This window comes from Rhinichthys klamathensis, unplaced genomic scaffold (assembly GCF_029890125.1).
Source record: "Rhinichthys klamathensis goyatoka isolate OS25496 unplaced genomic scaffold, OSU_Roscu_1.1 h1tg000209l_1, whole genome shotgun sequence".
NCBI lineage: Eukaryota > Metazoa > Chordata > Actinopteri > Cypriniformes > Leuciscidae > Rhinichthys > Rhinichthys klamathensis.
In genome coordinates, this window is record NW_026606734.1 from 184979 (window position 1) to 196722 (window position 11744).

An 11744-nucleotide genomic window follows, 5' to 3' on the forward strand; every position below is an offset into this window, starting at 1 on the left:
CTTGTGAAGAGAACACAAAAATGAGAAAGATTCTTATTTTAATTTTGTGAACCATAAATCAGTGTTTCCATAGTGAAATTAGCTTGCTTCGTTCATCAAATATATGAAACCAAAATTGTGTAGAGCTTACTCTCAGTACCTCAGTATTTATAACTTTTTTTACACCACACCTTTAGTGCCCCTTTTGCACTGCATTTACATGATGAGACTAAATGATGGAACAGAAATAAGAAGGAAAGCCACAGACACAAGAATTCATAATTGCAGTTTTTAATGCTACATCAGAACCAGCACATGAACATGGCTTCACAGCACGCAGAATTATAGTGGAGAATTACTCTTCATCGTGTCCTTTCTGTAATAAAAGAGCAAAAAGACAATGTAAGCGTCATTACAGTCTATGTTGTACTAAATTCCAATATTTAATTGGATAAAAATATTTTACCTTGGAACCTGAATCACGACTTTTGGCTCTAAGTTTGTTGACCTGAGATTCAGCAATATCAGCCCTCTCCTCTGCCTCATCCAGCTCATGCTGTATCTTACGGAACTTGCCCAGATTAACATTGGACTGTTCCTCCTAAAAACACAATGATAAAACATACTGTTAGAAATAATACAGAGACAGCAATACTTCAATATTTGGGTGACATCATTTACTTACAGCTTCCTCAGCAGATCTCTTGTAGGACTTGACCTTCAGCTGGAGTTTGTCCACCAGATCCTGCAGGCGAGCCAGATTCTTACGGTCCTCCTCAGTCTGCAAACAAGATACAAAGTGACTTCACTGTTATCTGGTATGAATTATGGTATGAATAAAAATACATTTATTTGTATGTCAAAGATAGTGACCTGGTAGGTGAGCTCCTTGATGCGTCTCTCATATTTACGGACTCCTTTCACAGACTCGCTCGCCTTTCTCTGTTCAAGCTCCACCTCATTTTCCAAATCCCTCACCTATCGAAACAGAAAATGATTATAAATTGACCAAACTCTGAACACAAATGTTCATGAATAATCGTCTTTACAAAATGTATGACTAGAAAATGCGTTAAGAACTGAGTTTCAAAAACGTACCCTGGCCTCCAGTTTCTGGACCTGCTTCTTGCCTCCCTTCATGGCGATCTGCTCAGCCTCATCCAGACGGTGCTGCAGGTCCTTGATGGTCTGCTCCATGTTCTTCTTCATGCGCTCCAGATGAGCACTGGTGTCCTGCTCCTTCTTCAGCTCCTCTGCCATCATGGCAGCATCAGTGATGGCCTTCTTGGCTTTTTCCTCAGCATTCCTGCACTCCTGCACTGCCTCCTCAACCTCAGTCTGAAGCTGAGAATTATCTCCCTCCAGCTTCTTCTTCTGATTCAGTAGGCTGGTATTCTGAACATGGACAATATTGACATTCATGTTGTCTTTTGATGATATTGATATTAAGAATGGGTTTAAAGGTTTTATTTGTCTAATGCAGATGTGTCATACCTGAGAATGCAGGAGCTGAACTCTCTCACTGACATCCAGCAGTTCCTGCTCAGCCAGTTTCCTTCCTCTCTCAGTTTGTTCCACCATGGATCTCAGCTCATCCAGTTCAGCCTGCAGCAGATTGTTGCGTCTCTCCACAATGGCGATGTTTTCTTTAAAATCATCATTACCACGAAGAGCGTCATCTAGTTGCAGTTGGGCATCCTGTAAAGTACAAGTTTTACAAGTGAAAACACTGAAGAACTATGTTGGATTTCACTAAAGCATCATACAATCTTGATTTGAAGAATCGACATACTTTGAGATGTCCATGAAGACCCTTGAGTTGCTTCTGGGCTTCTGATGCCTGTCTGTTAGCCTGACTGAGCTGAATCTCCATCTCATTGAGGTCTCCCTCCATCTTCTTCTTCAGTCTGAGAGCTTCATTCCTGCTACGAGTCTCTGATTCCAGTGAGCTCTGCAGGGTATCCACCACTCTCTGCTGGTTCCTCTTGGCCTGCTCCATCTCTTCATCTTTCTCCGTCAGCTTACGTTCAATATCAGCTTTTACTTGATTAAACTCCAGTTGAGCTCTCAAAATCTTTCCTTCCTCGTGTTCAAGGGAGCCCTTTGAATGTGGAAGAAATTTTGTAAGTGTTTTGTCAAAAATCACCCTTATGTGAACAAAAAGTAAATGCTTATTTGGGGTTACCTCAGCTTCCTCCAAGGCTGTCTGGATTTCTGCTTTTTCCTGCTCCAGCTGCTTCCTAATTTTCTCCAACTCATGGATGCTTTTTCCTGTCTCTCCAAGTTGCTCAGTGAGGTCAGAAATTTCCTCTTTTAAACAGAAAAATTACTGTTAAGGGAAAATATGCTGAATATAACATCTTTTAACTCTGCAGGTAACTAAAATATAGTTACCTTGAAGGTTCTTGTTCTCTCTCTTCATGGTCTCAAGATGATCCAGGACTTCTTCATATGAGTTCTTCAATTTGAAGAGTTCAGTGCTCTGAGATCTAGACTCCTTCTGGGCACTTTCTAGTTCAGTTTGAGACTCCTCATACTTCTGCTTCCACTCAGCCAAAACCTGATAAGGCATTATTAAGGTGCTTAATAATTACTGATTACCAAAAAAAGGCAAAAGTAATACAAATACAAATTAAATTTATAAATCTGTGTATTACCTTGTCAAAGTTTCTTTGCTTCTTGTCCAGAACAGCAGCAGCAGCATTGGATCTCTCCACATCCACCATGAGATCTTCAATCTCATTCTGCAGCCTGTGCTTGGTCTTCTCCAGAGAGGAGCATTTAGCATTGACAGCTTCCACAGCTTCTTCTGCATCTTGCAGACGCTGAGCCAATTTCTTTCTAATTGTGTCAGCAGGGAGATTTTAATGACGGATTAGAAATAATAAAACACAAAGAGGAATTTGTGAACAAACATCTGAAAACAAAATAGTATATTCCCTGCTTCTTACTTAGCATCTTCCAGCTCCTCAGTTCTCTGGATGGCATCAGTTTCATACTTGGTTCTCCACTGAGCCACTTCAGTGTTTGCTTTGGACATACTACGCTGTAGCTCAGCCTTGGCTTCTTGCTCCTCTTCATATTGCTCCCTCAGCAGATCAGAATCATGACGAGCAGACTGAACTGCATGGGCCAGGGCATTCTTAGCCTGAAAGAAAAAAATAGTCAGTTGCTTAGACGTGATTTCTGTTGACCTATTGTGTAACAAAAAAGATTCAACTTCTAGAAAAACATTATGGATCACAAATCAAACCTTGATTTCCTCCTCGAGTTGTCTCTTGAGGTCTTCAATTTGCTGAGTGTAGGACTGCTTGCCTCTGGTCAACTGAGACACTAGGGAGTCTTTCTCCTCAAGCTGTCTGGAGAGTTCACCTGAAATGCCAGGAAAAATGTGTTTGTTGAAGTTATGACACATTTTCATTTCAAAGCTAAAACTTATTCAGTAAAAATTGCTTTATTTTGTGACCTTACCATTCTCAGTTTGCAGCTTGGCTTTCTGCATGGTGAAATCATTGATAGTGCGCTGACCTTCCTCAGCCTTGGTTCTGTACTCACTCATCTGGTCTTCCAGAGTTCTGCACATTTTCTCCAGGTTGCTCTAATGTAAAAATATATTGAGTAAGTATATTATATTGATTTTAAATTATAGTTTCACATAATCCGTCTTAGTGACATACATTTCTGTTTGGCCACAAACCTTTGACTTGACAACTTGTTCCATGTTGGAGACCACATCATCAAGCTCTAACTTCAGTTCACTCTTCTCTTTCTCCAGCTTCTGCTTCACTCTCTGGAGGTTGTCGATTTGCTCCCCCAGATCAGCCACACTGTCTGCATGTTTCTTCCTCAGTGTAGCTGCAGTGGATTCATGATGCAGAGTGGCCTCTTCAAGGTCTCTGCGCAGTTTCTGGAACTCAGCTTCACGTTTTTTGTTCATCTCAATCTGGGCAGCAGTGGCTCCACCAGCCTCCTCCAACCTCTCACTGATCTCCTCCAGTTCTCTGGACAGATCAGCTCTCTGTTTCTCAACTTTAGCACGAGCAGCTCTCTCAGCCTCCAGCTCTTCCTCAAGCTCTTCAATACGAGCCTAGAAATGAAGTAAATTGAAGATTTTGATATGAATTAAGGATGTGATGGGGAGGAAATTCAGTTTTTAATTGTAGTGTCTATTCTCTAACTGAACTAAATAAGTTTTATACTAGAAAAAATCTAAATGTCGGTGTGCGACTGAAACCATGTAACACTGACAATTGCAGCAAGCCTAATATGAATCATAGTAAATTTAAATTATTATTTTACATGATTTAACTTTGGTTTAAACATACCTGCAGTTCCTTCAGTTTCTTCTGGAGCTGGGCACCAAGAGCTTGTTCATCCTCAATTTTGCTGTTGAGCTGTCCAGTTTCAAAGTCCTTCCTTTAAGTTGATATCAGAAAGTTTGATTAAAATAAATCTTATTGTTTTTGTTTTATCAAAATAAAGTGTTTGACAAGTTCTTACTTCTTTAGCTTCTCCTCCATTTGCTGTTTATCATTTTCCAAATCCATAATGCTCTCTTGGGTCAATTTTAAATCACCCTCCAGCTTTCTCTTCGCCCTCTCAAGGTCCATGCGCAGTTTCTTTTCTTGCTCCAAGGATCCCTCAAGCTTGTTATATAAAATATAATTAATTTACATTATTTTGCAACACATATCACACATATCTATAAAGTAAAATTTGCCAATATATTTATAGTGAGATTTTATTGTACTCACATCATCCACTTGTTGCTCCAGCTTGGCTTTGGCTTTGGTGAGTGTGTTGACTTTGTCTTCCTCACTCTGGAGGTCATCCAGCGTTTGCTGATGAGCCTCCTGAAGAGCTTTCTTCTCCTTAGTCAGCTTAGCGATGATTTCATCCAGTGCTGTCATTTCCTCAGTGAGGTTTTTAACCTAAGCAAAAAGGCCATTAGATCAATAAACACTCCAAACACACCATTTACGTATAATGCTGAAAAAGCTATAAGAGGTATTACAGCCAACCTTGTTCTCAGTGGCATGTTTCTCTTTCTCTACTTTGGCCAGAGTGAGCTCAAGATCATCAATGTCCTTCTTGAGCTCAGAGCATTCATCCTCCAGCTTTCGTTTCTTTGCAACCAACTCTGCATTCATCTCCTCTTCATCCTCCAGCCTCTCAGTCAGCTCCTTGACTTTGGCCTCAAGCTGGATCTTGCTCTTGATCAGACCCTCACATCTCTCCTCAGCATCTGTAAGATTATCTTGCTCCTATCAAAGTGATAAAAAAAAGAATATATGAATAATTAAGTTTTTATTTTTACTTGTGAATAAAGTGAATATAAGTTTCATTTCCATATGGACTTACAGACTGCACTGAAAGCTGTAGGTCGTTCTTCTCTTGGAGAAGAGAAACCATCTTTTCCTCAAGCTCCTTTCTGCGGGCTTCAGATTTGGCATAAGCCTCCTTCAACTTGGTGAATTCTTCCTTCATGTTGGCCATTTCTTTCTCAGTCTCTGCACTTTTCAGCAGAGGCTTGATCTTGAAGTAGAGCTTCATCCAGGGCCAATTCTTGACACCCATGAAAGCACGTATGTTCCACTGTATCACCAACAGAGAATCTCTATAGATATTAAATAAGAATGTTCAGTCTTGCATTTTAAATGTAACTTGGAGAATATGTTAAAGATTGAACAGCTAAAATCTAACCTTCTTTCCACAATTTTCTGGAACTCAAGTCTTGATAGAAAACCACGAGCCCTGGACTGAATTCCAGTTATAATAAGTGCAAGACGGTCATCTCGCATCTCTTCAAGAGTTCCCAGAAGACCAGCTTTAAAAAACACCTGAATAGTAAATAATTTTTCGTCAAAAAGGGTGACAATGGAAAAGTGGCTTTGGAAAAAAGTATGCTAATATAAAAATACCTTTGTATGTCCTAACTTGTACTGGGTGTGATCGATGTCCAGAGAGCCCAGAAGTTTTTCTGCACCCTTCTTGTTATCAATGAACTGTCCCTCAGGGATAGCAGCAGGATTAAGGATGCGATATCTACCAAAAAACACACACATTAGCAATTATTTTAATATGTATTTATTTTTAGTTCTAGCAAATTATAAAATTTCCTAATAGAGTTGAAATGATGCAACTTGCAATAATTTGGAATAAGACATGAAAGCCATTTGGTTTCATACTAACCGTTGTTTGAAATCTCCATACTGGACCCTGTTGGGGAATCCCTTTCTGCAGATCCTGATGCCCTCCAGCACACCGTTACAGCGCAGCTGGTGCATGACCAGAGGATTCTCCATCGCCCCAGGAGTCTTAGTCTCATTGGGGATGAGGCAGCGCACAAAGTGAGGGTGAGTTGACCTTAAGTTGGTCATCAGCTTGTTCAAGTTCTCCTATGGTCAAAAAACAAACCATAACTTTGTAAGGTAAGCAATTTTGTATAATTTTTTTGTAGTGAACACATTTCTTTTTTTTTGTTGATAATTTGTTGTAATATTCCATACCCTATGGAGGGCTGAAACAGTTTGGAAAGAAGAACCCTTCTTTTTAGCACCTTTACCTTTAGCGTCTTGAGCTAAAACAAATTAGAAATGTAAAAGAAAATGTTTTAGCTTATATCATTCTGACAAATCATAGTTCACACCCAAAACAAAATTCCAGTAAATATACTGAATAATCTATACTGAACATCAGTACACACTTGCGTCAGCCCCTGAATATCCAGCAAACAGAACAGACAACAGCTTCACGGTAGACTTTTGGAAAAGTCCGACCACAGTCTCATTGAGAGGGTCCTTGTTCTTCACCAGCCAGTTTGAAATGTTGTAGTCCACAGTGCCAGCATAGTGACCGAGGGCAAAATGGGCCTCTGGTCTACCCTTGACAATCCTAGGCTTTTGGAAAGAAGGATTTTTCCCCAAGTGGTTGTCATAAAGCTTAGCTTTAAATGTTGCATCACTGGCTTTCGGGAACATGCACTCCTCTTCAAGGATGGACATGATACCCATGGGCTGCAGATAACAAAATATAGTGTAAATAATATTTAAAAAGAGAACACACAAAAAAAACACACAAAAATGCAGCAGTATTTAAAAGAAAGTACACATAATACGTTTTATAATATTTCTGCACACAAACTCACCTTCTCAATAAGCTCAATGCATGCTGCCAAGTCCATGCCAAAGTCAATAAACTCCCAGTCAATGCCCTCCTTCTTGTATTCCTCTTGCTCCAGCACAAACATGTGGTGGTTGAAGAACTGCTGCAACTTCTCATTAGTGAAGTTGATGCACAGCTGCTCAAAGGTGTTGAACTGCGGGTGGAATATATTGTATTATCACAATGGTCAAACAGGTGTTGGATTTGTTCTTGAATAATAATTTCAGCTTACATCAAAGATCTCAAATCCAGCTATGTCCAGCACACCAATGAAGTACTGGCGAGGCTGTTTGGTGTCCAGGGATTGGTTGATTCTCACAACCATCCAGAGGAACATCTTCTCGTACACAGACTTTGCCAGAGCACCAATAGAGTAGTACACCTGAAAAGAGTGGATGTACATTAAAAAGGGATTCATAATATTGTATTTTTTAATTCTGTAACATGATTGCAAAGCTACAAATTTTCTACAAAGCTACAAAGTTTCTTCACCTGCTGGACACTCTGTCCCTTGGTGACCCACTCATTTCCAACTTTGACTCTTGGGTGGCACAGACCCTTGAGGAGATCAGCAGAGTTCAGGCCCATCAGATATGCAACTTTGTCAGCATCTTGTGAAGAAAAAAAAGTTTGTTAAATTTAGTTTGTTTAAAAAATTCACCAGTGGCAGTGTGGTAATAATTAATATCACTTGCCTTCAGTCCCATCAGCTTCGGCCTGTTCCTCTCTTTGCTTTTGCTTGAACTTCATGTTGCCGTAGTGCATGACGGCACCAGTCAGCTTGTAGATGCCAGACTTTTCATCTGGAGTGAAGCCCAGAACATCGAAGGCTTCCTGTAGTTTAAAAATAGCCAGACAAAGCAATAAAATCACTCTACTCTTTCTTATACATTTTGCGCTACTTTTCAGCGGTTCTAATTTCTGTATATTTTGTTTGCTATATAGGAATAAGTCACTTACATCAGTGGCAATCAGCTCTTCAGCATCATCAATAGATGCCACTTGTGTTTCTCCTTGGGATATGTAAGAGTAGTCATAGGGGTTGTTTGTGATGAGCAGCATCTCTGTAATGAGTGGGCATCACAGTTAGATACAGTATATAGACAGACACATTTGGTATGCATTTAAAATTGTACATCTAATTCCACATCAAAATTTACCCAGCAGTTCTGGTTTCTTCTGAGACAGAATCTGATAGAAGATGTGGTAGTCTCTCTCAGCCTTGAGCTGATAAGTGACACGCGACTTCTCCAGCAGATCTTAATTATGAAACATTCATAAAATGATTGCTGTGTTAAATGTATATGTATGTATTATAGTTGTCCAATCATAGTCCGAATAAAATAAAGAATACTCACAAGTCTCAATATCTGCGGAAGACAATTTTCCACTCACACCAAAGTGAATTCGGATGAATTTACCCTGTTTGGTTAGAAGAATAAAATCACGTAATGATTAATGTTAATTAAATTCAGTTTACACTATTTGGACACAGTACATTAATTATAAAGGGGGTACTTACGAATCGGGAGGAATTGTCATTCCTGATGGTCTTGGCATTGCCAAAGGCCTCCAGGGCAGGATTGGCTTGGATGATTTGATCCTCCAGGGTACCCTATAACCAAAAATATCATCACAAAATCCTCAAATGAACAAGGATTCACAGGCTACCTGCAATATATTTATGTTTTGTGAAATTCTTTTTTATACAAAAATGAATTTGAAATGAATTTATATTCATATTTTAGTACAGGTAGTTACAGATATTTCAATACAGGTAGTTTTGTGGCTATATTCACCTTTTTCTCAGAAGCTGCATCCTTTTTCCCACTTACAGCAGCAATACTGGCAAAATACTGGATTACTCTCTTGGTGTTCACAGTCTTTCCAGCACCGGATTCTCCACTGTGGATTTAAAGGATAGACATTTTCATCATTTCATGTTAAGGCAATTTAATCTTACATAAATTAAGCTGAAATGACTTACGTGATCAGAACAGACTGGTTCTCTCTGTCTGTTGGGTGAAATTCACAAAGTAATTTTTTTTATGTATAATAATATATATATATATTTTTTATTTTGTTTAGTTGATTAGATGTGAAATACAGTTCTGACCTGACAGCATGTACTGATATGCATTGTCAGAGATGGAGAAGATGTGAGGAGGAGCTTCAGTCCTTTTCTTGCCTCTGTAGGCTTTGACCACAGAGGAATCGTACACTGGCAGCCACTTGTATGGGTTGACAGTGACACAGAACAGCCCTGAATAGGTCTGTAATGTGACAGAACGATAGGTTCAGTACAGTTATACACGTATTTACTGGCAGTAAATTCATTAATACTCAATGTTCATCACTCACGTAGATCATCCAGGCTGCGTAACGCTCTTTGAGGTTAAACAGCACAGCGGGCTCGTGCAGGAAGGTGAACATCGCCATGTCCTCAATTTTATCGTACTTTGGCGGGTTCTGGGGGTGAACATCAACGTCCTTCACAGTAACTGTCTGTTGAACAGAGAAAATGAATTAATGTTTTTAATAGCTTTATATGATTGATAATATTCGAAATAATAGGGCAAATCTAAAGTATTTTTGTGTTTCATGTTGCTACTTTTATATAAATATAAATTATATAAAAATATATATTTACAAATATAAATTGTATTACATATTTTTCAGCTTTTTCTGAAGTGTTGCTGGCTAACCAATGCACCCTTACCTTTCCAAATTCAGTGTCAACAGTGACTTTGTCACCATCTCTACTGATGATGGAGGCTTTGACATACTCAACCTCAGGGTCGGGCACAAAGCATTCCTTCTTCATGTCGAAGGGGCGAGTTTGGGCCTCCAGACGCTCCTTGTCTGACTTTCGTAAGAATGAAGCAGCTGACCCGAACTCTGCCATTACGGCGTCACCCATTTTGAAATCTAGAAGTATACAGCCTCATAAATATAATGTCCTTCTTTGACAAAAACTGCATTGAAGCACTCACAACAAGTGTGACATGCAATTGGCATCCCAGTTACAGAAATGATAATCAAATGCATTTCAGTACTGTAGACCATATTTTTCAGGTAGATGCAAAACTTCTCACCTTGTGTTTGTCCAAACTCTGTACCCTAAAACTGCAGAGCTGGTGTTACGCTGAGGACAAAACAAAAGAGTCAATAGCGTTTGAGATCACTGATGTGATTTTGCTCGTTACTGATCAGAAAAAAATCCCTACAACTAAACTTGGAATGGAATTATCTTATAGTTTCAGCTTTGGAAGAAGTGTTTGTGAGGTCTAGGAGATCTTCCTTGGTCTTTTTGTTTGGAGGTTCTTTGGTTCTTACCTTGGGATGTCCTGTGTGTTGTGTCACTCCAGAGTTGATGCTACCTTTTTAAAGGGAGTCACTGATCCCAAAATGGTGGTTTGTCATGGATGCCCCACCCTTGTCCCGCTAAATAAACCTTCAAATGATTGGATGGCACTGGGTGTGCTACGGCAGTTGACATATATGGTGTGATGTAACAATAGGCTTCTGGGAGGAAGGACAAAAGAACACCCATGTTGCCTAAAAGATTCTTCAACACCATCCTAATCTGGAACTCCTTTTACAACGTTGTCTCAGGTCAACAAGAACAACAGTTGGCTATTTTGGATCCCTTCCTCATTGACTTCTGAGAAACGTGAATCTTTCATGGTATGCTACAAGAATTCTTATTGTCTTGCTCAGCCTCACCATTGTTTTTTTTTTTTTCTCAGAAAGACAAGCTTTGCAAAGAGCTGACATTCAATGCCTCCAATTAATTTTAAAGCTTAATGGATTGACACAGATTTTAAAGTTTGTTCAGTTACTACTTAGGGACTTTATTCTCTTATATAAGACGTTAATCAATTCCATTTATCTAAAGTACCTCTGTCAGCTCAAGGCAAATCACCCTTTTGTCAAAGTATAGTCTGCACACTTTTTGTGAGAAATCAGGTTTAACTTTTGCACACATTGTAGACGTTTTAATATGTCATTGCTTTAGACAGTCATATTAGTTGGAGGCATAAAAGAAGATGTGACAAATAATTCAGGTCTGTCTATAGACTGTGATAGACAGTCAACAGCTGGTCTTCTGTGCTGGGAGGCAAGGTCGTGGAGATCTGCTCGAATGTCACGGTCTGTCCTGCTGGACCTCAACCTCTTGCTCTTCTTGTTGACATCCCATTGTTTTTCCTCTATCCTTGAGTACAAAGATAACCATACTGCATTTTTCTCAGCTTCTTTACAGTCACTGCTGAGGACAGCTGTATACGTGGGCCTCTGCGGTGTGAGGGCTGAAGCAGCTGTTCTCAGTGCTGCAAATGTTGTGGTGTGAAAGTACTGCATCTTTTATTAGGAACCTTGGGATCTTTTAATGTAAGGATTAAGATCAACATGTGATCCTTTCAACATCATCAGTATCTAATGATGTTAGAACATGCATACTTATGAATTATATACTCTCCTGTTGTTTTAGTCAGTTGTCAGGATCCTAAAATATCACATTCATAGCACCCTTCTATGGTGTTCACTTGACCCAATTGTCACGCTAGGCTTTGAAGGTCACAGCATAGTATTGTTTTAAA

The 11744-nt window shown here is 39.4% G+C and overlaps 1 protein-coding gene across 1 annotated transcript in view; it reads right to left on the bottom strand.

Annotated features, from left to right (window-relative positions):
- Window positions 1-254: 254 nt before the first annotated feature.
- The window catches only part of LOC130097090 (uncharacterized), a 39587-nt gene continuing 28097 nt past the window's right edge, over window positions 255-11744 (bottom strand). Inside the window, exons 39-75 of the mRNA XM_056263736.1 lie at window positions 9863-10071; window positions 9505-9648; window positions 9260-9416; window positions 9131-9158; window positions 8943-9048; window positions 8666-8758; window positions 8502-8565; window positions 8304-8402; window positions 8104-8207; window positions 7839-7977; window positions 7636-7754; window positions 7376-7525; window positions 7127-7297; window positions 6686-6995; window positions 6489-6559; window positions 6172-6377; window positions 5901-6024; window positions 5683-5819; window positions 5341-5596; window positions 5001-5243; window positions 4734-4910; window positions 4480-4625; window positions 4305-4395; window positions 3677-4066; window positions 3451-3577; window positions 3233-3351; window positions 2931-3127; window positions 2637-2820; window positions 2374-2539; window positions 2165-2289; window positions 1772-2080; window positions 1474-1677; window positions 1078-1374; window positions 853-957; window positions 665-760; window positions 446-580; window positions 255-355 (exon numbers count right to left, since the gene is read on the bottom strand). Coding sequence (XP_056119711.1) covers window positions 335-355; window positions 446-580; window positions 665-760; window positions 853-957; window positions 1078-1374; window positions 1474-1677; window positions 1772-2080; window positions 2165-2289; window positions 2374-2539; window positions 2637-2820; window positions 2931-3127; window positions 3233-3351; window positions 3451-3577; window positions 3677-4066; window positions 4305-4395; window positions 4480-4625; window positions 4734-4910; window positions 5001-5243; window positions 5341-5596; window positions 5683-5819; window positions 5901-6024; window positions 6172-6377; window positions 6489-6559; window positions 6686-6995; window positions 7127-7297; window positions 7376-7525; window positions 7636-7754; window positions 7839-7977; window positions 8104-8207; window positions 8304-8402; window positions 8502-8565; window positions 8666-8758; window positions 8943-9048; window positions 9131-9158; window positions 9260-9416; window positions 9505-9648; window positions 9863-10071 — 5819 coding nt within the window. The 3' untranslated portion in view covers window positions 255-334. The remainder of the gene's footprint in view (window positions 356-445; window positions 581-664; window positions 761-852; window positions 958-1077; window positions 1375-1473; window positions 1678-1771; window positions 2081-2164; window positions 2290-2373; window positions 2540-2636; window positions 2821-2930; window positions 3128-3232; window positions 3352-3450; window positions 3578-3676; window positions 4067-4304; window positions 4396-4479; window positions 4626-4733; window positions 4911-5000; window positions 5244-5340; window positions 5597-5682; window positions 5820-5900; window positions 6025-6171; window positions 6378-6488; window positions 6560-6685; window positions 6996-7126; window positions 7298-7375; window positions 7526-7635; window positions 7755-7838; window positions 7978-8103; window positions 8208-8303; window positions 8403-8501; window positions 8566-8665; window positions 8759-8942; window positions 9049-9130; window positions 9159-9259; window positions 9417-9504; window positions 9649-9862; window positions 10072-11744) is intronic.